This window comes from Theobroma umbraticum, unplaced genomic scaffold, assembly GCF_002168275.2.
Source record: "Theobroma umbraticum cultivar Fairchild unplaced genomic scaffold, ASM216827v3 scaffold_56.0, whole genome shotgun sequence".
Taxonomy (NCBI): domain Eukaryota; kingdom Viridiplantae; phylum Streptophyta; class Magnoliopsida; order Malvales; family Malvaceae; genus Theobroma; species Theobroma umbraticum.
The window spans coordinates 12,858,869-12,886,045 of record NW_018397256.1 but is presented as its reverse complement, the minus strand read 5'-3'; the positions used below and the strand labels follow the sequence as shown (position 1 = coordinate 12,886,045).

The 27,177-nt window shown below is 37.1% G+C and overlaps 5 protein-coding genes across 7 annotated transcripts; 1 reads left to right on the top strand and 4 right to left on the bottom strand.

Annotated features, from left to right (window-relative positions):
- Positions 1-780: 780 nt before the first annotated feature.
- On the bottom strand, positions 781-4,643 carry EBF1 (EIN3-binding F box protein 1). Its single transcript, XM_021420571.2, has 2 exons — positions 4,474-4,643; positions 781-3,484 (listed from the first exon to the last, which is right to left on the bottom strand). Exons 1-2 carry the CDS (start codon positions 4,496-4,498, stop codon positions 1,560-1,562), a joined length of 1,950 nt encoding a protein of 649 aa, XP_021276246.1. The 5' UTR covers positions 4,499-4,643; the 3' UTR covers positions 781-1,559.
- A 5,999-nt stretch (positions 4,644-10,642) lies between these two features.
- On the bottom strand, positions 10,643-13,403 carry LOC110410962 (uncharacterized). 2 transcript variants are annotated; one of them, XM_021420923.1, is made up of 6 exons: positions 13,066-13,403; positions 12,851-12,958; positions 11,754-12,001; positions 11,436-11,523; positions 10,993-11,059; positions 10,643-10,892 (listed from the first exon to the last, which is right to left on the bottom strand). In XM_021420923.1, exons 2-6 carry the CDS (start codon positions 12,904-12,906, stop codon positions 10,839-10,841), a joined length of 513 nt encoding a protein of 170 aa, XP_021276598.1. In that variant the 5' UTR covers positions 12,907-12,958; positions 13,066-13,403; the 3' UTR covers positions 10,643-10,838. The 2 variants fall into 2 exon arrangements, with proteins under 2 accessions (XP_021276598.1, XP_021276597.1); XM_021420922.2 differs by lacking the exons at positions 12,851-12,958; positions 13,066-13,403 and adding an exon at positions 12,313-12,837 and having other exon boundaries at positions 11,754-12,006.
- Positions 13,404-13,768: 365 nt separating this feature from the next.
- Positions 13,769-17,268, bottom strand: LOC110410453 (phospholipase D alpha 1-like). Its single transcript, XM_021420145.2, has 5 exons — positions 17,113-17,268; positions 16,917-17,016; positions 16,433-16,504; positions 14,500-16,351; positions 13,769-14,418 (listed from the first exon to the last, which is right to left on the bottom strand). The coding sequence occupies exons 2-5, from the start codon at positions 17,007-17,009 to the stop codon at positions 13,982-13,984; spliced, it is 2,454 nt and encodes an 817-aa protein (XP_021275820.1). The 5' UTR covers positions 17,010-17,016; positions 17,113-17,268; the 3' UTR covers positions 13,769-13,981.
- A 305-nt stretch (positions 17,269-17,573) lies between these two features.
- On the bottom strand, positions 17,574-22,113 carry LOC110410452 (phospholipase D alpha 1-like). The gene is made up of 4 exons (XM_021420144.2): positions 21,878-22,113; positions 21,117-21,170; positions 19,152-21,024; positions 17,574-19,053 (listed from the first exon to the last, which is right to left on the bottom strand). Exons 1-4 carry the CDS (start codon positions 21,971-21,973, stop codon positions 18,617-18,619), a joined length of 2,460 nt encoding a protein of 819 aa, XP_021275819.1. The 5' UTR covers positions 21,974-22,113; the 3' UTR covers positions 17,574-18,616.
- A 2,928-nt stretch (positions 22,114-25,041) lies between these two features.
- LOC110411113 (ethylene-responsive transcription factor SHINE 2-like) lies at positions 25,042-26,470 on the top strand. 2 transcript variants are annotated; one of them, XM_021421138.2, is made up of 3 exons: positions 25,042-25,195; positions 25,320-25,404; positions 25,567-26,470. In XM_021421138.2, exons 2-3 carry the CDS (start codon positions 25,325-25,327, stop codon positions 26,093-26,095), a joined length of 609 nt encoding a protein of 202 aa, XP_021276813.1. In that variant the 5' UTR covers positions 25,042-25,195; positions 25,320-25,324; the 3' UTR covers positions 26,096-26,470. The 2 variants fall into 2 exon arrangements, with proteins under 2 accessions (XP_021276813.1, XP_021276812.1); XM_021421137.2 differs by lacking the exon at positions 25,042-25,195 and having other exon boundaries at positions 25,263-25,404; positions 25,567-26,469.
- Positions 26,471-27,177: the final 707 nt, after the last annotated feature.

The window sequence follows — 27,177 nt, the reverse complement described above, 5'->3', positions numbered from 1 at the left end:
TTCCTAATTTTTATTGTTTTTTTTTTTTTGGCACAAATCAATGGAAACAAACGATATATAGTGCAACCTGAAAGGCCTGCAGCAATGCTTTACTGAAAGCAAAGGTACAACTAAAAAAACATGAAAGTGTGTCATCTTACTCAGCAAAGTCATTGATTTATCCAGCAAGACCAAACCTCCTAATTGTCAGAAAGAACTTAGAGAGACTGTGGGTCAGTGTGGTGATGCATCACTCTGTTAAGAGGATGAGTCCTGTCAACAGCAATACCTTACAGACTCACAGTAACAGGAAGTGACACTACCTTAAGGAAAAATTTAATCAGATGACAGGCAGACAGGTATTCAACTTTACATTCTTTCAAGTATGAGTGAAGGGTTTAGGGGCTTAGCAGCCTTGGCAAAATGCGCAAAAGAAAGAAAGAAACAGAGCTTGGGCATTTCGATATTGATCTTGGATTGCTCTGCCAAGGCAATTTCGAGCCCGCCTAGTTCCTTGGCAAGATCAACACATTCCTTTAACTCTTTTAAGTGTCCTTGCCTGCTAGAATGGAACATGAATAGGATGGTACAGATAGAAAAGGATGTTAGACCAACCCTTATTCTCATTAAAAGGAAACTACTGCAATGAATAGGATGGCCTTTTGCTACATACTATTAACATTATAAACATAATTCCTACCTACCTTAACAGTCAAAAACAGCCCCAGGAAATTAGATCAGTGAAATTATCAATCATCATTCAAACTTAATCACATACCACAGCTGATGGAAATCACATCATTTCTACTTACAAAAAGTTGAGAACTTTTTATTAATCACGGGGATAGAAACATACATGACCTCCAGGGGCAGATATAAAATTCATTACAACATTGTAGCGAGGTTACAAAGTACAGTTCAGAGCAAATGAAACCAGCAAAACATGGGCTTGGTAAAAGAAAAAACAACTCCCAAGAGTTGTCATGGCAGGCTAAATAAATTGCTGCCACGGCCAAAGCCCAAGAAAGCTAGGCACTACACCTGGAACTGCCAAAGGCAACCACAACTATAATGACTCTTAAGAACTTCAATCGACCCTTGAGGAAAACAGAAGACCCAACCATCACGTGTAGAACATTGAGTTCAAAAACGTGAAAGACTCGGTAAAACCAACAATGGACAAACTCCAAATTGGGTACTGGAAAGGCAAATATCAAGAAAGAGCTTAGCCCAAGTAGAAATGAACAAGGCTATGCAAAAACGCCATGCGCCAGCACCCAGCAAACATAAAACCATAAAGATGCAGAAAAGATGCCCTAAAATCCAGATCTCAGCAACTGTATTCTCAGGGATATTCAGCCATGAAGAAACCAACACCCATTACTGGGATTCAAAATGTAGTAACAGATCTCTGATAAAAGGAAACCTGCGAAAAAAAGGAGAATGGCCATATTCCCTGGAAAAGGGGACTGAGTACTGGAAGATAGAAGACCCATTGACGGACCCAAAAACTACACGAACTGCTGCTACTCACAAAGGCTATTCTGAGGCTTCTAGATTGGTCAACCCTGCGTTGTTGATCAGAAAAGGATATCACACCTCCATAGCTGCTCCACAAGCAGGTCAACTGCACTGCTGCTGATTGCCTTGCATTGCTGCAAGTTTAATCCCAAGAGAGTCTGACCCAATTTTCCAAGAGAAGGCAAGCTTTTGTCTGAAACCATGGTGCAACCAGACACAGAAAGAATCTGCAGATTGATCTGATTAGAATGAGCAAGAGCTGCAATTCCAGAATCAGTGATGGAACATTTTGAGACATCAAGATCACTGAGCAATTGGCAGCTCTCTGCAATTGCAACCACACTAGCATCACTGATCTTACAACCATCAAGATTCAGCATTTCTAGAGTCCACCCGTGCAAATCAGCCATGACACAAACAGCTTTGTCACTCAAATTCACACAACCACTGAGATTAACCTTCACCAAACCAGCCTCACAACTCTCAAGTAGTGGAAGTATCCCAATATCTGTTATTCCATGAAGCCCACTCAACTCCACATTCTGCAGTTGAGGGCACAACTTACCCAATGCAGCCAAGCTAGAATCACCAAAACCAGGGCAGTCACGGATGGACAGTGATCGAAGGGATTCACAAGGGGATAGGGAAGGCAATCCCAAGTTTAGGTCCTTAATACCCAAGCACTTCACAAAAGAAATAGCCTTCAACTTTGCACCACAGTTAAGAAGGGAACCAAAAAACCCATATTGGGTGATCCTGTGGCACTCCTCCAGTTGCAAGCTCTCTAGTGAACCAGCTGCTTTGGCAAAAGACACCAATCCATTATCAGATAAGAAAGCACATTTGCGGAGGCAGAACTGCTTCAAATTTGGGCAACCCTTTCCAACAGCTTCAAGTCCCAAATCTGTCGCTCCACGGCAAGATGTAACTGTGAAAGACTTCAATTTCTGTAGCCCATGCCCATTACCCATTACCCAGAAGCCCTTCTCACTCACATTTGGAAGGCTAATGAGGGAAAGGTCAGTCAATGCATTGCCATAGTGTCCAATAACAGCAAGAGAGACATCAGTAATCTTCAAAGCATGGAGCTTTACTTTTGTGAGGGAATATGAGGCTGAAGACAACATGCTTGCAATTCCTTGATCTCCAACAAGGGGGCAGTCTCTGATTGAAACAGACTTTAGATTGGAACAGCAGGATGCTACAGCTTGGAGACCTTCATTTCCAATGTTTGCACAACCCTCTATGGTCAGATCAGTCAAATTTGGGCAGGTCTTTGCAACAGCTATCAAAGACTTATCAGTAATTGCAGGACAGTGGCAAAGGTCAAGCTTCTCTAGCTGGTGACACCCATCAGCAATCTGACACAGACCTTCATCTCCAACAGAAGACAAACCCCACAGGGAGAGAACCCTAAGAGAAGGGCATCCACGGGAAATGGCCCTGAGACCAACAGCTGTCACTCCACGACTGGAATTGCTTCCTCGAATGAACAGCTTGCCCAATCCTCCACGACTAGCAGTTCCAACAGCAATAGCAGCCAGTCTAACATCTGTTGCTTTCTTCCCTTCCAAGCTCCTAGAGAGGTATCCATCACCCTCAACATCCTGATCTTCATCCTCAGAAACAACTCCACCCTTCTTATCAGTACTCACATCCTTGAGATTCAAAGCTTGAGTGGTGATTTCATCTCTGCGGATGTCACTTACAAGTGTAAGCCAGCGCTTGGAAACACAGGCACAGGCACTCCTCTCTTGGCCTCCAGGCAGCCGTCTGAAGATTTCAAATAAGCATTCATCAGGGAGAACCTCGATTGATGGCTTCTTCTGCTCAAACCTCTCTCCAGAGAAAACAAATGGGGCACTGATGCGGGACCTCTTGCGAAGAGGAAAATACACATCCACATGATGTCCAAGGGACAAAAAGTGGTTTGACTCCTTGGGGTTTGGGTACATTGACCCCCCAGGGCAAAAATCATCACTTCCTGAGAATCAAGAACCAAGAACCGTGATGAGAACACAGAAGTCTACCAAAATAATATAAGAAAAAACAAAGAATTTTGAAAGCTTTCTGATTAAATAGCAGTTGCTCAGTATTATTGTTGACCACACCCATCTCTACTAATATCATGTTCAACAAACATAACGAAAATAACAAGGAACCTATGAATATTTCTTGAAGATCAAACTCTAGATTCCAAAGATTCACGCCAAAGCCCCATAAGGCAAAACCCATAAGATCCATTAACCAGAAGAGATTTTGAATCTATAGCTCATAAATCCATCTCATATGTAGTCCCACAGACCTTATATTTCACAACAAACAATCTAAAGTCCAAAAGAAAATCTTATGAGCCTGAAAAGCCCCGCTGATCCGTTCAGAATAGACCTGATCTACAACCCAAACACCTCTATAGTTTTCAAGTTGAAAGAAGCATAAAACCACAAACAAATCAGCTAGGAAACATCTAAGCTCCTCTATAACATCAAGCTCTCCCATATATTAGACAGTAGAGGACAACATGTAAGCCCAAAACTCGTAAGAGCCACAAAAATAATCTGATCTACAACTACAACTACTTCACAGCTTCCAAGTCTTCAAAGTAACAAAAACCAACAACTAGAATCACCTAAAGGCAACTAAAGTTCTTCCCCTAGATCAACCTTATTTAACTAATTCACAACCATGACTGAAAACTCCTCCTTTACCTAATCAACCGAATACACAAAAGAAACATCTTTTGAAACACCAAAACAGAAAATATCAAAAGCTATTAAAATCATACATGATCCTGAAGTTATCAAAGACAATCTCAAAAATCTAAAATATATTTACATAAAAAGAAGGGTCTAACTTTATCACATCCGATCTATTGGCAAAGCTCAAGATAAACGCAAATCATAGATGCCCCGATGCAAAACAGCTAAAAAAAAAAAAAACAAAGCTAAAAACGAGTAAAGATGAAGAGTTTACCACTGAAAGAAAAGAGCTTTGACATGAGTACAGCTCAAAAAACCCCGGGAGGTCAAATCTGCACTGTTCCCCGCCCAAAAACCCTCCAAAGAGAGCAAAAAAGAGAGACCCAACAAGGAAAAAGGCTAAAACGTCACCGTATGTAGCTTGAAAGCACGAATGCATGAGAGAGATTGGAGCTAGCAGGACATGAAAACCCTATCAGATAGGGCAAAAAAAGAGAGAGAAAAGGAGGAGGAAGAAAAAAAACTGTGGAGAAAGAGAAATGAAAGATGGGTGGAAAGGGAAAAGGGGACCTTTTATTACTAGAGGAGAGAGGTTTGGGTATGTGACAATACACCGGAGAGAAACCCACATGCAATGTATTTGAGCAGAGAATTGGTTTTCCTTGATATATTCTCTCTCTTTCTCCCCCCACCATTTCAATACCACATACCGCTTACCGCTTTTGCTTTTGTTGGTTTTTTTTATTTCCCTTTTGTTGTGGCCAAGTGTTTGGATACTCGATTAAGCTAACTTTCTGCGCTGCTTGTCAAACCCTATCATGGAATAAGCTACTTTTATTTTATATTTTTTTCTTTTTATATGTAACAATTAACTTTTATATAAGTAATATTGCTTAATACTTAAACACGTACATATTTAAATATTGTAAGATTTTAATCTTATATTTTATTCTCTCATCTTAATTTTTTTTATTTTCGTTCTATAAATCAAGATACAATAGTGAAAATATATTTGAGAGTAAAATTAAGTTATTATTAAGAGAAATTATAGAGAATTTTGAGTGGATCATATATTAGTTGGTCATAAAATTTTCAATTTTATTTTCTGTCCAAAAATCTAACCACTTTTCGAGGGGCAAACATACATTAATGTGTATAATTTTTTCAAATTAAATGAGAATTTAATAAAAATAAATATAGTAGTGGCAGAGATTAATTCTAAAGAAGTTATTTAATGTGACATTTATAGTTTTTATAATGCATTGTCTCAATTCATGGAACTGAATTTAATTACAAAACGTTTTGTGTTTGCTCTTGAACTCTCTCTTCACATCATGCCTTAAATGTTGCATACTTTATTTATATCATCTAATAGAAGGTCAAAATATTTTAATAATAAGTAATTGGGACTCTATTTAATTTATTTATTTTTATGAAAAACTTCTCGAGCTTGAAATAATATATTCAGGAAAAAAGAAAAGGAAAAAAATCATGTCTCAATTAGTAGGATAATGAAATTTATTGTTTTATTTAAATAAATACAAAAAATGGAAAAACAAGAAAGAAAAGAAGAAAGAGACTCAAGATTTTATAGCTTGTAAATATCAAAATCATGAAAATTATTAAAATATTTATTCTTAGGCATTTATTGTATTGTGCATTGCCCTTTTGCAATTTAGGAACATATATAGTGCTATTTTTTGACATTAAATTGTGGGTTAGGTTAGGAAGAGCTAGCTAGCATTGAATTTGGCTACAATACATGTTCAATGATCAATTTAGAGGCTGGGGTCTACAAAAATTAGGGGAGAGGGAAGCTTCTTGGGTGACCCACCTAAAGGAATTGGTGGGGTACAATGTGACTTTGTGTTCATGGACAATGCTAAGAACCATCCTTGCATTGAAGGCAAGTTAGGTCCAGCCAGCCAGCCAGCCAGCCAACAAGCATTTCCATTTCTTTTTGGTTGTTAACTATCATCTTCAATTTTCACATTGATTGACAGTAATAAACATATATAATCTTTGTTTCTTTCTTTTTTGATTGAGATTTTTGAAAGGAATATAAAAGTTATAAGCAAAGAATTAAATTAGTGTTATCGAAAGATTAAAAAGGTTTTGCTACAGGTAAATAAAATTATTTAAATAATACATTCGAAGCAAGTTTTCAGATTCAAAACCGATAAACTCGAACATGTTTGTAAACTGCTTAATCTTTATTTTATTTAATTTTTTTGTACCAACTAGATAATGCATGGCAAATACATGGACTGTCCATAAGACATTACTCCAATAATGTCTTTAACACATAATTTTGTCTCCTTATATTTAAGTCTATATAATATAGCCTTTTTAAATGTTTCATTGATCAAAGGCACCATAATTACTTTAGATTCCAAAATTTCATTAATATATTAAGAAATACTATTAAGTATCAGACCTTTGAAATACCATGTCATGCTATAAATTGTAGCACATTAATTACAACCCATTGTAATAAAAATACTCTACTAACATGTTGGGTTTTCCTCGAACCGTTTCATGAAAATAGTCAAATGATTATAATGATATGACATTTAAGAAATAATTGAATAAAAATAATTAATGATACTTTATTAAAAAATAATAAATAAAGAGATAAAAGAAGAAAATAATGATGCTTTATTGTTCTGTGAGATCAATCTTACAATAAGAGAAAAACAATATTTTCCAAGTGAGATCAATTTCAAGATTTATATAATCGATCTCAAATAGAAGAGAAGACCGTCAACATAATATTTTCTGTTGATTTGTAAAAAATTTTACATTCGTTAAAGTTTTATTCCGTCAAAACACTTTGAAAAAACTTTTCAATTTTATCAAATAGAGTCTTAGTTTAGGTGAGTTTTGTCGAATCCTGTTATGGTATGTTTAGAAAGGGTTTTGAAGTTAGGTGAAGATGTAATCAACTTCTTGGGAAGTCGGGCTTGATGCAATCTTTCTAGTACATTCCCCAAATCCAAACTAGCCATATTTCTGTGAAGGGTTTTTCCTTCCAACTCATGAAATTCAGCAATGCACGTGAATGTGATCCATTCTCAGCTGCTTTTGCCAACCTCTAAATCTTCAATTTGCTTGTAAACACATAGAATATACCCTGTTTCAGCTTGGAATTCTATAACAACAATCTTTGACGGATCCAGTTGTATGTCCATGTCGCCATGACCAGAATCCGCATTAATAAAGGAGAAATGGAAATGACCAAATTATGATGCCACCTCCCCATGGTTACACAAAGCTATACATCCCAACCGGGTCGGTTCCCATACGTGATATGCAAGTCATATTAGTGTTGTGATCATTAACAAGCATTTAGTTGAATTCTACTGTTAGTACTTTTTAAATTTCTCTTTCCCATTTTCGTTTCAAGAATAGAAGCATCGAAGCCGCGGTAGGAAATCATTTTGGAAAATGAATTAAAGTCGTTTTAATAAAAATTGTGAAATTAGTTTGTGATCGTATTTAAGATTTGAAGTTAAAGTTTTTTGATTTCAATGAAAAGGAAATAGGGTTTTGTGGAGCATAATATTCATTTTTTTTTCTAAAATCGATGGATATTAATTAAGAGAAAAGAAAGTTATTCTTATCGTGTTGTCGCTATATCATTGGACCAATAAGGAAAAAAAAATATGCGAAAAAGATACGATATAAGGAACCGTACCATCTTACAAATTTATTTTGAAAAAGATTTGAGAAAAATTAAAACGCAAAAGGAAGGTCCATGAGAAGGACGTGAAAGCAGAATGAAAGGAAGAGAGTTGTGTTGAATCTGGATGAGTAGACAAGAGCAACCACCCATGTTGTAAGAAATTCCTTTCAAGACATCAACTTGCAAATGTTTTTTTTCTGGTATGATGCGCAAAGGAAAGAGACTCATGCCAATCTGGCCTTTGGCCCCCCATTTGGGACATACTAACATTGGGAAATCTGAAATGTGAACCACATATGTACTTATATGAAACACTATCATGCACAACCATTGAAAACATCCTGGCCTTTTCCCCCAACCGGCCAGCCAACCCTACCCCCCCCAAAAAAATCCCATGCTAATGTCAAAAAAAAAAAAATTCAGTACGACCTATTAAGTTTTTTCCTTTTTTTTAAAAATAAAAATTTTAAAATTTAACAATTGAAGTGAAAGATTATAAGAAATAAATGATTACTTTTGAGATATTGTGTAAATACATCATAGAAATTGAAAAGGATTTATTCTCGTAAATAAAAATCTTCTACTCTTATCTCGCATTTCATTTTATAATTTTACATTGTATGCCCTAATTTATATTATTAAATTAAAAACCCTAAATCTTAAACCATGAATCTGAAAATCCAAAATCTCTTAAGCTCTTAACCCTAAAATGTTAAATTAAGAAAAAAAAAACAGAAGGTTTCTATTCAATTCTTGTAGATAAAGGTAAGTAAGCCGGCAGTTAATAGCAATCATAAAAAATTATTTCTCATTGAATGCAATCACATGCGGTGCATGCCATTGTATTGATTTTGTTTATTAATTAGTAATGCAGCAGCCTGTACATCTGAGGTTTTCCCATTAATTGCAAGCATATAGATCAGTTCTCTTCTTCAAATCAGTTCATGCTTGGCACTCATTCCCATGCATATACACATCAACTAGAAATATTTTTGTACAGAAAAAAAAAAAACAAAAGAAATTACCCAGTTGCAGACCTTTCCCAATAATGACAAACATGAGGTGGGTGGTTCCTAGTCAGAGAAAGGATGTACGGATTCTTCTTCTTTCCCAGGTTCATTGATTTTCTTCATGTTCACCCTCTGAAAGTGGGAATCCCTGCAATATTACATATTCAACTCGTGTTTTTGACCAAGTCTGGGCAAAAAGCATGGCACTTAACATTAAATTATAGTATTATGGATTATAACAATTATGCATTCTTTCCTAGGTTGGTTTGCTCCACCTGCACCTCTTCCATGACATCCATGAGGGCTATTATTATATATAAAATTCCTGCCCCCCAACTCATCAAATTTGGAAGTGCATGCATATCTACTCCAATCCACTATTCTTTTATCCCACTTGCTTTCTTCTATGTAAATATATATATATATATATATATATATATAGATATTCCCTTCTTTTTTAGTGCATTGACTTGATTGATTATGCTGTGGGATTCCTATCTTTTGCCTGATCAGTACTCTTTGGTTAAATGCAAAAACAATTCATCCATATGACTAAGCCACCAACTTGAACTATTTCTTAATTGGGTTTTTCCTTTTTTTGAGCATGGCCAAATGAAATTGCCATCTGGTTATCACTTTAACAATTTCAGTGCCAGTCAGTTCAGCTCAACTCTCTTTCCAGCTGTGTATAATTGTATTTTTTCAGATCAAATTAGCAGGGCATGATCATTGATTTACATGAATGAAAATCCGATTTCTTAACTGAGATTAAAATTAAATTTATCATTATACGGCGAGTTAATGTTGAATTTTGGCATTATACTTCAATTTCATTGAATTTTTTAAATTCTTACACTGTTTGATGACAACATCGTCTGATCGATCACCTTGTCAATGAAAACTTCACCATTTTGTTTTCTTTCAAAGGAGCAAGAGCAATCTTATCAATAAAGTATCATGTAGTTATGGCCCACCGCCCGACGTTGTTAGAGGGTGGTGAAGCCATCTTTCTTGTCAAATTCGATGTATGCTTCCCAAAGGAAAGAAGCAGACCCCAGAGAAAGTTGAAACACGGCTTTGCAGCCGTCACCCCTAGCTTCTTCCAATTATTACTACTACTACTACCAGCATTTTTTTCGGATAATAATGTAAACATTATTACGTGAAAAACATGACATAATTCCATTCTTCTTTGTGCTAAGGCCAGCATTCAATGTGAAACACATTTTTGCTAGTACTGGTGGCTGCCAATACCATTAGCTTCGCCCTTTTTTATTATTATTATCTGTCTCTGATTGTCTGGTTACGAAGAAGTTTTCCATCGTAACCTTTCCATGGCTGACGCAAAAACAGACACCCTTTAAAAGGAAACTGCCAGGGGCCCGGTTTGGATCACATTGGTGTGTTTGTGTATGTATGTGTACGTAAGAGTACTCTGATTGGTTGAGGCCAGTTTTTGTTGCAGAGAAACCCATGGTCAAGAACCTCTGATAGAAGTTTTCAGCCACTGTGGGCTGGGTCCAGGCCTCTTTAAATGGTTTTTGGTAAATGTAAACAGCCTATCGGGAGAAGGTGAGAGAGACCTGCTCCTCCATCTCCATTGAAAATGTACAGCCCATCTCCTTGGGAGCTCCTCTTTGGACTGTTAGACCTGTAGGAGAGAAGAGTCCAACAAAACCAAGCATCTTTCTCACGGCAAACGGTAAGTTTTCTTGTTTAATTAACAACAAAAAAAAGGACGAAGAAGCTGATGGAGAATACTAGAAACTAGAGTATTGCATTTCTCTTGCCGATTCATAAAGGACTTGTAAATTGTGATGTAAGAATAATACAATGGAACAATCCAAAAGAGCATGGTACAATCGGCAATCTCTACAAATTCCTGGAAAAATATATCCTTTCTCTATTTTTCTTCTTATCGAATATTTCTTAACATCATCCTACTCAATCGTATAAGCCCTCTTGCTCCCAAACATCGATTAGAAAATCCACCATTTCCTGTCACAGTGAACCCAACAAGAATTGAGGAACTCTAAAGGGAGAATATAAATAGTTTCAAGTAACATAAGAAACCGTCTAGTAGGCAGTGCAAGCTTACAGGAAGAGCAATCGGCTGGGGGAATGGCTTATTATTCCCAAGCAAACTCTCATAGGTTGCATCCCAACTGCAATACACAATTGTGAACCGCGACAAAGATGATAAGCAGCAGCAGAAGAAAAGATAAAGAAAAGAAATGGACAAAGGATGAAAAAGGCTTGTTGTTCAAGTGTAAAGTTGTATACAGGGGTTGAAACAACTTAAGTTCCGGTTAGTTGTTGTTATCCCTCTTTAGGAGGTTAAGGTCCAAGCTTTGAATTCCTCCTCCCCTGTTGGTCTCCACATATGTACCATAAAAACATAATGTACAAACAGGGATGGAATTGAAACAAGATCATCTAAAAAGTTTGTCACTCAGGGCATTCTAAAGGGACTTCTGCTTTATACTTGTCCCAAGTAACATTCTGTGTCTTCATATTAGAAAAACAATGAAAATTACTAACCTTATTGTGGGTTCTTGAGGTTGTGCCCGCTTCTCAGACCTTTTATTTCCAAGCCATTGCTGCCTTGTCTGGTTCCAAAGAAGAAGGCCTGCAAGTAAAACTTTCATCTTGAGAAAGGATGAATGCGAGGATTACCAAAACTTTCATCTTGAGAAAGGATGAATACGAGGATTACCAAAAAGAATATGATCATCCTTTTTTGAGAAATTCAGTAAAATGGTACTAAAATCTTGCAATAGAACATGCAAATATATGACAAAAAAGGATGCTATTCAGCTTTATGTAGTAGCATATGGAAGCTAAGATATCTGAACTTACCATGATTTACAAATTCAGAAGGATAGCTTGTACTGCCAGATGGATCAGGGGGTTGATTTGACAGGCTGATTGATGAAATGCTTCCCTGGGACTGACCTGCGCTAAGTTCCATCTCACATGCACTGCTGCTTGGGAAATCCTCAGAAAGGCTAGATTTCTTCACTTTCCGGCCTTGAATTGTTAGACCCTTAGATGGGTCATCCACCGCAACAATCAGTGTGGGTTTCGTGAAGCATCCAAAACAACCTCTGCTCTGTTGCAAACCAGGATTAACCACATGTATAATTGGTACCGACTATAACAACTCAATCCTTAATCTAGCAGCTGGAAGAGAAAATCATCCACTTTGCAGCCATTCTATGGAAATAAGCATATGATACAAAAATTCATAACATGAGCTAGATATATAACCACTAAATTTTTGCACACCCAGATCCAATCCAGTAAAGCTCATAGTAGGTAAACCAAAGTTATAACTAGGCAGCACATGAAGAGTGAATTAACGCATTTCTAAAACAAACTAAAGCAGAAAAACATAAAAAGAAAATTAGTCCCTCACACTAAAAAGAGCTTTGCATTTACACTTGAATGTTCCCGTCAGCCAGAGTGCCAGAGCACGCAAATAAGCTCCAGAAAACAAAACAAACGAACAACAGGGTTTCTTTCCAAAGCATCTCTCAGTCTGAGCTAATAAACAACACCTAGGATCCATACCGTCCTATAGAACCCCAAATTCCAAAAGCAAAACAAAAACTCTTTGTGTCATACAATCAGCTACCCAAAGGCCTAAACTTCAAGCAAAGAATGCCCCATAATCGAAAAGTCCCCTCTGCCCCTTCCTCCCAGATATCTCTTCCTTCACTCTTCTTATAGCTCGCTTATACAGCAAGTAAGCATAAAACATAACCCCAAGATTCCATAATAAAAAAAGCAAACTTAAACAACACAAATAGAACCTTAAAAATCCTGTCTTACAAACAAGAAAGCTAAGAATCAGAGGATCAATGTGATAGACTCCATTCAAATAAACAATATAAACAAAGTAAAAAATTTTATTCTTTGCAGTAAAAAGGAAAAAATGACGAAGAAGTACTGACCCCATGCAGGCAAAAAGGGCACAGATCCAAGCGGGAAGGTAACCAGAAGATTGCATCTAAAGTCCCCAAAGCAAAATCCTAATTCCAGGAAGGCGAAGACTAAAATTCCTGCAAGAATAATGATAAAGTCAATACCTTTATTTTCCAAGTCCTTTTTCTTGGAACTCTTGGTAGAAAAAAGGAGTTTTCTGGATTGAAAGAAATGAAGTAAGTACCTTGAAAACGGCATGTCTAGAAATTGATAAGTTGGATAAAAATGTTAAATCTTTCCCTTGGGCAAAAGGTTGCTTCTGGCCTCCTTTGGTCACTGATTCAACCAAAGGGCCTCTCCTCTTCTCTTTTTTTGTTCCTTTTTAATTTGGATTTATTTTCTTGTTTTGTTGAATTGTGGTTCTTTGGGGAGAATGGGCAAAAAAGGTGAAAAAAAATGAAAGAGAAATAAAATGGAAAAGCTCAATAGTTGGGTTGATGAGGATCAGTTAATGAACGTGAAACAGGAAGCGTTCGGATTTAGACCAGAGGAAAGGCAAGGTCCACATTTTGGAAATGGACTGAACTGGCTGTGTAGTGGCTTGCAGTGGGTAGACTATGTCGGCACGGCAGCCAATAGCGGACCCCACGCTAACTGCTTATCCATTTGTTCTTTTTCCCCCGAAAATAAGTACGTGTTTAAATAAAAAAAATTAAAAAAAGAAAATGATCTAACTTGATAGTTTAGAAATGAATAATTACAGTTCTGATTCAATAATTGATACATAATTCTTGTAATCCTCTTAAGAATCTTTTATTCTTATTGTTAGAGCTCTTTTAAAGCATTAATCAATTAAACAAACTCCTGAACAGTTTAATTGGAAAAGTTTCAAACTCATGCCATCCGCTTTTGTAATTCCTGAAAGAATCAAGCAAGCATGAGAGATGAAGTAATGACCTCTAGACTTGCCGTAAGAAAAGCAGGATATCCATAAAAGATTTCATTCTTTTGTAATCAGGGAGTAATTTAACAGTTTTGAAATTTTATTTGGAAAGGTTCTGAAGGAATAGTATTCCAGAAAACAGTATGTACACCATTATTGGTCATCATTCTTTATAATAAGTTCAGTGTTCAGATATCAAGATTAGATATGCCACCGGCTAGGTGGTTAGAATAGGACGTAGGTATTCAGCTTTGGTGCCGAGGACACGAGCTTTTGTGTCAGGAAAAAACTCCATGTTTGGCATGGCTGTAATACCTCCAGTGCTGCTGATTTGAATTGGATAGCGCAGCAGGTGACCCGGCAGATCTTGCTCAGGGGAATCACTTGCATACATACCCCATAACTTGTCAGCTATGGAATTGACAACTCGAACACACTGCTGACTTTCTGGAAACTGGAAACCGCTGTCAATATGTCCAAGGTGCTCCTGCCACAGTGCCATGCGGAAACCATATATTTGACCCCCGGTTGGCCGAAAAGGAGTAGCTAAATGATGGGGTTGGAATGCTCCAATTGCAATCTCAGAGTCTCTCCCGCCGTCCATTGATCTCTGGTTAATGTTGGCAGAGCCAATTATTATGTATTCATCATCCACTGCAAAGAGGAGCTAAGAAGTTAAATAATGTACAATTTCTTGAGCTGTATTTAGATTGATTAGAACAGATCATCACATACCTATCATCATCTTTGCGTGAACGTAGATCATGAAGCGCCGTGCCTGCTGAGCTCTAGCATAATCAGAATTAGGATCTGGTTGCTCTGTAGGTACATATTCTCCAGCCTTTTTTGTCTCCTTGTTCCCAAGGCAGAAAAATGTCAAATACTCCCTGGGATCTGCGTCCAACCCCTTTCTTTGAAGAGCCTCAGTAACATCAGAATACATCATCTCCATTGTTCTCCTTTGCCAATCTAAAATCGCTTGAACAGATTCACTCTCAGGTATACCTTCTGGCCACATTGGGATTACAATGTAGACAGTAAACCTTTCCCCAGCTTCAATTTTACTTACGATCTTCAGCGAGAGCTCTTTTGGTACGAGATGTAAAGCACCAATATCCGCGACCTTGATATCTTTTGATTTCCAGCCAAATGAGCTTCCGAGGAAATACTGATTTTCAATATAGATAAAATTCTTCGCACGTCGGATAGCATTGATATAAGCATCTTGGATGCTTCTATCCATGGTTCGGTCCTTTCCACTGACGAGACCTAACTTGGCCGCGGCGTCAGGTGCTTCAGGAAAGCCAGCAGCAGCCCCATCATCAATGGATCTGAATAACTGGACATTCCACGTTTCAGGGTCTGTTGATGATGTAACTGGTGACGGTTGAATCGTGATTTCATCAAGCTTGCTTTTCGGGATCAGGAAATCGGTTCCACCTTGCTTCTGCCATCTCTGCTCGAAGTTGTACAAGACGTCCCATGCAACAGGACCTTCTAGCTTGCAATGAATATCATGCCAGGGCTCCCTTGGACCACCTTTCTTGATCGAAGAGCCTGCAAAATTTGGCTGATGGAAATCTTCACGATGGGTTGTGCCTAAAGTCTTGAACAGGGGATGGTCTTGTGTATCATATCTCCCATCGCAGAGATCAATGCCGCCAACAAAACTGACGATTGCCCGCTTGCCTGATCTTTCACGAGGCAATTCGCTGTCAACAACTACAGTTTTTTGATGGTGAGTAAACATGGAAGAAATTTCAAAGCCTTGAATAGTGCTTTCTCCTTCATCAGGATTACGCGGGCACAAAACACAATGCACGTTTGTACCCTTGAAGTAATCAGCTGTCTCTTGATCATGGGTTGCCATCAAACCATCCCTTTTCAGTTCCTTAACAGAAGTTCTATCATCCCAGACAAGCATAAGAACTACCACACCTTCGTCAGCCTTCTTCTTGAGCAGTTGTCCAAGTGTCAGGTTACCTTCCGGCTTTTGCCTTCTGGGGTCTCTTATCAGCGTTATTTCAGTGTATACAGACCATCCAGTGATATATATCAAGTGTTTTGCATTATTGATCGCATCAAAGATGTCCTCCCAGCATCTGTGAGGTTGGCTAGGAGGGTTAGTGACCAATGAAAAATCGTCTTGGACATGGGCATCCTGGTATAGAGTAACCTTGCAGCCTTCTCGTTGGCTGAAGAAAGTGTAAGGAACTCCCTCAAATCCAGGATTTGAGATCCCCTGAGACCAATTCCTATCCTGGGTAACATTGAAGAACTGCAACTGAACGTGGATTTTAGAACCTCCAGGGATGGGATTATGGTTTTCATCTAAGATATCAACCCATCTGTCCACTGCAGCCCCTTGTATGACATCCTGGGCAGGAATATAAGCTCTTCCAATTAGTGTTGCCCCGATAGGATTATCATATTTGACTGTAAATATGATGTCTGAGATCAAATGCCCACAATAGATGTGGAAACTCTCATTCCAGATAGGCTCCGAGCCTTTTTTTCTTATCATTCTGGTCCGTGCAACCCTTGCTTTGTCTAGATCAACTGTTGCATAAAGTTTTGAACCAATCATCTGCATCATAATTTGGAGATGTTAAGAGAAACCATAAATCTCAGTAGGAACCATATGGTAATGAGACTGTACTACGAGTACCTCAGATTGGCATAGTATTATTCTCTTGAGTTGGGCTATGAATAGTTTCGCGATCTGCGATGGCCCAGTAGCCTCCAAAATTCAAGAAATTAAGAGTATGAATATGCATAGAATTCATGGAAAAAGTTGATTTGATTACCCTAGCATACGGCTTGGGAGGAAAAAGAAAAACACTACACACCATGAAACTGACATTCAAATCAAACCCACTCCTCATCTTAACTGGTGTACTCAATAATAGAGGGAAAAAATGCATTTGACAATAAAAAGTATTCATGCAGAACGAGATTATGATGGGTTGCAAATGGGGGCGAAGGACTGGGAGGAGAGGTTAAACATGGTTAATTATGGTGGGAGGGGAATTACTTTTGATAACCCACCTCATGGAATTCTCTGCAAATTAAACCATGCATGATGTTCCAAAAAGGAACAAAAACAGTAAAGAATCACAGATCAATTATAAATTTTCTAATCATGCATGTACCTTGCTCAAAAGACTTAATCCTCTAGGGTACTTCAGAGCATCAATCCCATATATTCTCACATTAAGCTTACCGTGGAGCAAATGGGACGCCATTGTTGACCTGCAGACACTTAGGATGTGCTAATTAAGACTTTAATGACAGATAAATTTAGATGCAAACCAAAGATTAATGAAAAGATCATCGACAAGGACTAACCGATAAGATTAACAGCCTAATCCCTCAAGAGTTCTATGGATTGGTGGAAGCATCCTGTCCAAGAAAGTGGTGTCAAATCAAGATTTATACAAGTACACAGAGAGATCTCAAGAATTCTTCCCTGATAAGAAGAATCAAGAGAAGCTGAGAAGGAGTTGTACGCAAGAGAATTTCAAGTTAGAATAAGTTCCCGCCCTTACTTCCCACAGCATATCCAAACTTTGTCATGGGTCCCAAAGCTATTCCATAGTGAGAGAAGATAAGATAGAAAATGGAACTTTTTAGGTTGGAATACATATTAGAACCAAACCTGGCTAAGTCATCCTTTGCTTGGATTGGAAACAACTATGGTTCTGGTTCTAGAATCAAATCCAAGGCAAGGGGTTCAATACAAGTATCAGGATTAAACATATAGGTGCAGCAGGAATCAAGCAATCGAACATCATCTGGAAAATTGCAACGCCTGTTTCTAAAAGGTTTAACTTGAGAGCTTTCCTGGAAATTAGACTTGCATATAATTCATTCAATCTGCTTGCTTTTGCATGCTAAATTTTCACCCATTTCTCAGTTATCAGTCTGTTCTTTTCAACAACCTAACTAGTTTTTGGAAAAGGTGATTGCAAATACTTGTTCAATAATAAGTAGGCTTGTACAATTTCCTCAGATGTTCATCTCACAAGTAGCCATAATAGAGTGGTTTTTTTTTTAACATTTTTTTTTGTTTAGTTTGAATTATTGCCTCCATCCTTTTATTATCCATTTTTTTAATCAAATTTTAATATAAAATGCATCCAGAGTCAAAGTTTTCATCCTAATCTCTACGGGGAACAAATATTTACAGACGGAGGAGTACATTAAAAGACATTAATCTTAAAACTTCATTTAGTTCGCAATTTGGGTTAAGACAAGGGAGAAAATAAATGAAACTGAAAGAAATAAATACAAAAATTTTAGGTTCTTGCATTACCATTTTTGAACCTGGAAAAGAAATTAGGGTAAAGAATATTAATCCCATGTACAAAGTTAAAGGTTTTGAATTTTGTTCATTGTATTTTCTCTTATTTTTTTCTCTATAAATTTCCTTATCTTGGAAAAAACAAGTATCCCCTTGAACCAAAAAAATATGGTTTCTTCTTTTTTTTTTTCCTTGTACAGAGGAGTATATAATGCTACTAATCGGATTAGCTTGATGCACAAAATGCCAATAGTATTTATTAAGAAGCAACCACTTAACTCCACTTGGAAGTTTCCAAGGGAGAAATGAGAATTTAAATCTTGAAAATGAGCATATATGCATTAACTTTTGAGGGTTTGTTGAATCTTTTATGTTTAAAGTTTTCTTATTTGTTGATTGGAATTGACTGCAAAGCTTTCAATTCAAGTGCCCGATTCAAGCAGCACTGTGATGAACATATTCTGCAATTTAAGACAAATATGATTGTTACAACTATTTGTCAATGGAAACAATTTTTGAACTGCTATCTTGACTGGTTAGATATGGATACTAAGTGGTAACAATTGGAGGAAGGATGTTAGATTTGCTTCCAAGGACTCGAGCATTGGTGTCAGGGAAAAACCCAGTCCCTGGAAGGGTTGAAACTGATCCATCATCCCCGACGTGAATGGGGTAGGGTAGTAGGTGACCTGGCAGATCCTGGACAAATGTTTCACTACTTGAGTACAATTTCCAGTGTTCGTCAGCAATAGAATTCACTAGCTGGACACATTTCTCGCTTTCTGGATTGTCGAAGAAGTCATGACGCCGTCCAAGATGTTCATGCCAAAGAGCCATTCGCAGACCAAAGATCTGACCCCTTGCTGGTTGCGTAGTTGCTAAATGATATGGTTGAAATGCTCCCATTGCAATCTCAGAGTCTCTTGAACCAGCCATTGACCTCTCATTGATGTTGGCAGATCCAATGATTATGTACTCATCATCAACTGGACAAGAACAAGTTACAGACTTCCCATTTATAACTTTTCAAGGGAATGAAAAATAAGCTTCAGAGATATATTTATAATAAGTTTATGACATATACCAATCATCATCTTTGAATGGACATAGATCATAAAGCGGCGTGACTGTTGAGCTCTCTCATAATCTGAATTAGGATCTGGTCGCTCTGTTGGTATATACTCTTCGGTCTTCTTTATCTGCCGGTTCCCAAGGCAGTAAAATGCCAAATACTCTCGGGGGCGTGCATTCAGCCCCTTCCTTTGAAGGGCTCCGGCGACATCAGAATACATCATCTCAATTGTCCTTCTTTGCCAATCTAAAATTGCCTGAATAGGACCACTTTCTGGTACACCTTCTGGCCACATTGGAATCACAATGTAGACAGAAAACCTCTCCCCTGCTTCAATTTTACTTGCAATCTTTAGGGATAGCTCCTTTGGTATAAGATTTAAAGCAGCAATATCAGAAATTTCCTCAATCTTGATATCCTCAGTTTTCCAACCAAAGGAGCTTCCCAGGAAATATTGATTTTCAATGTAAATAAAGTTCTTTGCTCGGCGAATTGCATTGATATAAGCATCTTGAATGCTTCGCTCAATAATGTTATTTTTCCCACTCAGAAGGCCGACCTCACTTGCAACCTCAGGTTTTTCAGGAAAGCCAACGACAGCCCCATTATCAATAGATCGAAACAACTGGACACTCCATGTGTCACTGGGATATAAAGGCACAATTTGGGTTGGGCGGACTGTCATTTTCTCAAGGTTGTCTAGCCGAAGGAGGAGATGTTTCTTCCACCGAGCTTGTCTTAGCCACCTTTGTTCAAAATTGTACAGAACATCCCAAGCAATAGGACCTTCTAGCTTGCAGTGAATATCATGCCAAGGCTCCCTCGGACCACCTTTCTTAATTGAAGAGTTTTTAAAGTTTGGTTGATGGAAATCATCATGATGAATGCCGTTCAAAGTCTGGAAGAGAGGATGGTCTTGAGTATCGTACCTCCCATCACAAAGATCAATGCCACCAATAAAACTGACAACCGTTCGCATTTCTGAGCCAGGGATTTCACCGTCAACAACTAGTGTTTTCTGATGGTGAGTAAACATAGTAGCAACTTTAATGCCCTCAACAATGCCTTTTTTATTATCAGGGTTACGAGGGCATAGAACGCAATGCACTTCCGTGTACCGAAAGAGATGAGCGGTTTCTTCATCATGGGTTGACATCAAGCCTTCCTCTTTCAGTGTGTCAATGGAAGTTCTGTCATCCCAAACAAGCAAAAGAACTCTCACGCCAGCATTAGCCTTCTTTATGAGGAGATCCCCAAGTGTATCACTTCTCCCACGCTTTTCCTTCCTTGGGTCCCTTATCAAGGTTATATTAGTGTACACAGACCAACCAGTTATATAAATGAAATGTTTTGCCTTATCGATTGCGTCAAAGATGTCTTCCCAGCATCTCTGAGGTTCATAAAGCTTCCCTCCAGATAGACTTATTTTTGGGTTGAAACCATCTGAAATATGGGCATCCTGGTAGAGGGTAACCTTGCAGCCCTCTCGCTGTCTAAAGAAAGTAAAAGGAACTCCCCCGAAGTCAGGGTATTTGATTCCCTGGGACCAATTTCCCTCCTGGCTAACACCCAAAAATCTCAACTCCACCTTGATTTTGGAATCTCCAGGTATTCGTTTACCATCTTCATCAAGTATATCAACTTCGCGTGCCACGGTATCCCCACCGAGTATATCCTTGACGGGTAAATAAGCTCTGCCAACCAGGACTGCCCCGATGGGACTGTTATCCTTAACAGTGAATATAACATTTGTGATGGAATGGGCACAATATATGCGGAAGGTCTCGTTCCACTGGGGCGAGGAGGCTTTATGTCTTACCACACTTGTCCGCCCGACCCTCGCTCTGTCTAGATCAACTGTTGCATACAGCTGTGGACCTAAGAACTGCAAGAAAACGTTTGGTTGAGGACGAGATTGTTGGCTAAAATTGATAAGTAATGCAAAGGGTAGCGAGAAGGATAAAGCAGGCATCGCACCAGTCTCTTGATTTTCGCTATAAACCTTTTCTGCAACTTGCTTACGCCCATCGTCTCCAAAGTTCCAGAAAAGAAAACAAACAAAGATAGATTGAATTCCTTTAGAAACAAAGTCCATTTATTCATGTTCATATCTTCATCATTAACAGATTGTTAATAGCGTTCATTCTCTCTAAGTTGCTCAAACATTTTTCTTTCTTACAGAGTTCGTTCATTTGGGCTATGAACAGATATGGCCTGCTGGCTTCTGGGCCTTTGGGTCCATTTTTATCAAATATTGGGCCCTTGGGTCCATTTACATGAGCCTAAAGTTTCTCTTCTAAACCTAATTAACATTTACAAATTTAAATACAGGCCCATATCTTTCTAGTTTTTCACATATTCATATCTTTTAATAAAATTTATATTTGGTTTATCCAATTGTTAGATTTCATAGTTTATTCATGTATATCAAACATATCAAATTTTGAGATAATTAAAAATATTTAACTATTTTTTTTTTAAAAAAAAAATTTCAATAATTATATATAAAAAAGACAATACTTTTAAATGATAGGATAAAAATACCAGATTGATTTAAAACTTTCCTGCATGATAGATATTAGTAAATTGTTAATATATAAAAAAGGCCAAATGTGAAATTTACCCTAAAATTTTCTTTCCTCCAAGAATTAAAGCCCCCAAGTAAGTTCCAATATTCAAATATGATAATAATTTAGTTGTAATAATTGATTAATAGACCCTAAATTGAACTCACATACCTCAATGCAGAAGTTCTCTTTACATCCATAGAGCAGCACATCAACCCCAATTATTTTTGCAATAAGTGTCCCATGCAGCAAATATGTGGGCTCCATTGTTTAACCTGCCAACTCTTATCAAATGAATTTTCAGTCAAAAACACCCACAAATATATGCATTCCTAACAAGCCAAAAACCATGGCAAAAAGGTTAACTAAGAAGCTAGCTGTGTGGCGGGCGATTGCCTAAAAGAGATGAGGCCCTCCCGGAGAGGTTTATGAAGGAAAGCACACCAAAAATATTATAAGCTTTGATATGCAGTGTGAAGAAAGAGATAATGTGCAACAAGAGGATTTGGAGTAGGAATCAATCCCAGCTTTGCTTCTCAGTAACCACTTTGCCCAAAAATCTAATATGCATGGTTTTAATATATAATATATATATATATATATATATACACACACACACACATAAATTGATATGAATAGATTAAATATTCATATGTTTTTTAGAATATTTTTCTCAAATATTGAAATTGCTTGTTTATTCATTATAAGTTGAACAAAATATGTAAGTCACAAAGAGCATGTTGCATGATTCGTGAATGAAGGCCAAAAAGAAAATATTCCCCAGATTGAGTTCAACAATGTATTCAAGTCATTCTTTGCTTGAATACTGATACATGCGAACCAAAGACAGGGAATCAAAGAAGAAAGAAAAAAAGAGGCTCCAACTTAAAAATTGGATTTTTTTTATTTAAGGAAAAAACGAGTAAATATTAACAATCTTTTTCATTTTTTTATGGGGTTTATCTTTATATGCAAAAGGGTATCCATTAGATGAAAACCCCACTTAAAATTTCAAAATTATATATGACATCTTTAAATTGATGAGTTTTTTAATGAATTTGTAAGAAATTTCGATCCGATCTATTTGTATTAGATTAGGTCACGTATCAATTATTAATATTCAATAAATTTTTATTTGATGAAAGAAAAAAAATAAAACCTAGATCCTACCGACTGTCGCTTTCACTCTTTTAGAAAGACATAACCAATAATTATACGTACCATTTGTTATCACTTTAATTAGTTACAAGATATGATAGATAAAATCATAAAAATTAAAAAATAAATAAAATATTTTTCATATAAAATTATAATCTTACCGACAACGTACCGTTGACTTGTGTGAGACACGACACATTTTTCCTTGACTCGATTTTTCTTCTCATAAAATATTATAATTATAATTAAATATTATATTTCATAAAAAAATCAATCAACAAATCAACGTATGAAATTACGACTATAACTTAAAACTTTTTTGCTTTATTTTCTTTCTCATAATTTTTTAATATGATTAAAATTATTGCAAGGTTTTTGGTTGAAATCAATGATGGGGAGTGAGCCAAAAATAATCTAACCACCACGTTGGTTTCGCCATAAATTTGCTGCACCTAAAGAGGTGACAAGAGGCAGCTTATCCCGAAGATCAAACCCCACCAATAATTAAGACGCCATCGCCTTTAACCTATTGGCCAATGGGAAAGATGGGAGACCCAGGATAAGTAAAGTACAGCTTTGCTGCATTGTCTAAAAGCATATAATTGAATGACTTTTAACCCCATTTTTTTAATTATTTTTTTTCTTTAATATGTTCACATTTCAAAGGCTAATTTATTTCAAGTTATAATGGGAAATTCCACCAATGGGAACGTTGTAGACATTAGGTGTGATTGAAAAATAGATAGGGTTGATGATAATTGACCCTTTTTACGGCCTAAAGTGATTGAAATAATTTAACTTTCAAATTAACATTGGAATGATATTTAATTAGATTCACATTGATCTTTACCTACTCGATTATTTGAACTTTTAAGTTATGGGTATTTAAATTTTTCTATTTTTTTTTTCACTTGATTATCGATATTAGGGTAAAATGTTGAACAATGTGGAATTTAGTAATAGTTACTCATTTCCTTTTATTATATTTGTATTTTTTATTGATTTTTTGTTAAATAAATTCAATTTTAATAATTATTTTTTAAATTTATATACATTTTAAAAACTAACAATCAAAATTAAAGTAATTTGATTAAAAAAATCAAATATAAACAAAAAAAATGAGATGAAAAGAGTATAAAAAAGAAACATAGAATCAGCACAATTGTAAGATTTAGGATGGTTTTGATTTGATATATATATATATATATTCTGAGGTGGTGGTGGCAGCACTTTGGCCACTTAATCTTGTGGTCATGGACCTGATGAGTTTTCATTCAATCCTAGAGTGGAAAAAAGGGGGAAAGAAGGAAAAAGAAGTAGAAACTTTGTACAAATTGGTTAGCCTCTATCTTGTTTTCAGGTCATTACTTTCTCATTATACCTCGGAAAAAGTTGAAGACTATAGGAGAGAGTTAATTCAAGTTAAAGACGCCCGGATAAATGATGAATATTCAATGAAATTGACAGGGCAAGGAAGATGGCAGAGAAGGTTGTGTTTGTGCATACATTCTGAGAAAGCCCAGAGAAAGTTTTTAATGGCTCAAGGCCCTGGAAAGACCTGCCCTGCCGTCTCATCAAGCCCTCGCTGCGGGTGTAAAAGTGAAAAAGCCAGCCAAAAAACTGCAAAGATCAGCCAAGCGAACTTTATGTGCTGCTTTCAATCTTTTCCCACTAATGGCAAATGACTTTTTTGCCAGAAAATCACAAAGTCGGCTCAGTAATCAACTACCCATATTAGATTCCTATTAATATGCCAACCCAAAAGTTGGAAACTCCCGTGCCAATGCAAAACTCGAGAGCACACCTAATCAATAATTGACTGATCAGCCAGAGAAAAAAATAATTAACCCTTCTTTTGATTCACATTTCTTTCATCCAACTGAACTAAACCCTTGAACTGCAATTGCACAGGAGTAGAAGCAAAAGCAGGCTTCGCCATAATATGTGTTTCGACTTGGAAAGCTGATCTGCCAACTTTTATTCCAAAAGCATACAGGAAATGCATGCATTCCCCTGGAAGAAAAGATTAAGCATTAAGAATTTTTTTTTAAAAAAAGAAAAACAGACTGATGTTTTTCGTTGATGGAAATTGTTGTTGATATCACTTTTGGGTTTTGTTTTTCTTTTCCAAATAAGTGGATGATCTGGCTAGAGTAGTGAACACTATTATTACTAGAACCTTTTCCCTTTGAGAAGTGAGGATTGTCAACATGTTATTCATTTATTCTTTGTGGTTGCGAAACTAGTTCTATGATGGCATGTGTAGGTGAAATCTTTATTGCAGCAAGTACTAATTACTTGGACTTTCCACTCAATCCACCGACAGCTCATGTAATAATTTTCCTTCTCATACGGCACACATAGAGCCACCCTTTCATTTTTCCTCTTAAAACTGCACCTTACTCACCGCTTCATATTTATGATTTCTGCAGTTCTCATAAGTCTTTCTCCTCAGGAAACATGGTACAAACAAGGAAGTTCAGAGGTGTCCGGCAGCGACAGTGGGGCTCTTGGGTATCAGAGATTCGCCACCCTTTACTGTAAGCTCACCCACTTACTTTATTACACCAATTCTTATGAAATATTTAACTATCTTTTCTATATATAAGAACTCCCTCCCTCCCTCTTTCTCTTTTTATATAACATTACTAACATATGTCAGCCCGGTTACATACTCTGATTCGGTTATGTTTGATGAACAGGAAGAGAAGGGTATGGCTAGGCACATTCGAGACGGCTGAGGCTGCGGCAAGAGCATACGACCAGGCTGCCATTTTGATGAATGGACAAAATGCCAAGACCAATTTTCCTGTAGCAAAGACTGATCAACCTGGTGACACAAATGCTCGCGGTGATGACTCTCCATTGCCTCCCAAGGCCCTCTCCGAGCTCCTGAATGCGAAGCTCAGGAAGTGTTGCAAAGACCAATCACCTTCTCTCACTTGCCTGAGGCTTGACACTGATAATTCTCATATTGGAGTCTGGCAAAAACGCGCAGGCACTCGTTCAAGCTCCAACTGGGTCATGAGGGTTGAGCTAGGGAATAAGAAGGCGCCGGCGTTATTGGAAGATGGATCAGCATTGACATCAGGGTCAGGGTCGTCGTCTCCTATGGCAAACGAGATTGAAGCTAGAAGTGTAATGGGAGAAGAGGATAGGATTGCAATGCAGATGATAGAAGAACTACTCAACTGGAATTGCCCTATGACTTCAAGCTCAGGTGGAGTTTAGAATAGACATAATCCTTAATATAGCATGTGTACATCCCTCTGCAAAACTACTCAAGTCCTTTTCATTTTACCTTTCCTGGTCAGAAAATCATTCTCACTGTAAAACTGGTGCAACAATATGCAGTATCTTACCTGGTAATTGTGAAATTTACTTTATGAAACAAATATAGATCAGCACCTACACAGCTATTTAACCTACTAATCCAAGCTTCAATGTCAGTTATGTGTTATATTTTCGTAAGCCTGAAGCAAGTTCCTGGTTCTGGACCATGGATTAGCCATATGTCTGATATGCAGCAAATTGATCATTACTAGTTTGATTTATTAATAACTTTTTTGGTTCTAAATTAGAGAAACCTTGTTACCAAAAACAAATTTGGTTTCCTGAGGAATGCTACTTGCATACATATCATGTATACACATACGTACCTAAAAATCATTACAAGCATATAGACCTGTGTGAGATTTGATGCTTTATCTAGTAAATAGTATTAATTAATCTCTAATTCAAGATTTGATGCTTTATCTATTGTCAATATCCTTCCTGCCAAGAGAGGAAGAATAATCAAAGGGGATGCTACCCTTTTTATTTTTTCCTCCATTTTTGGTGGATAAAAGAGGATTCAATACATATATAAATCTTGACTCCTGATGATTTTGTCTATATTCTCTTCCTAAACTAGTGACACATTTCCTGTTCTTGATCACCCAATTTCAAATAATTTATGTCATGTCAAGCTCTCCTCATGCCCTACATATTTGCTGCTACTAGTTGTCTGTCGTAATATATTAAACAACATGGTCCCTCTAGTAGTCCAATCCAACTTTATTTTGTTTTCCCTTCCTTCTTTCTTTCCTTCATCATGAACATGAGCAGATATGAATTGAAATTGGTATCTTCCACACAAGATTCCAACCTCACTTTATTAAAAGAAACCCACCATAGGTTTATAGCATGAAAAGTATAATTTCAGAATTCTTTTAACTTATAGCAATTGCCCCCTTGAAAGGCGCATTTAAATAAAAGCAAAATTTTGACTATGGGGAAAAAGAAACACAGAAATATGTAGTATTAAGATATAT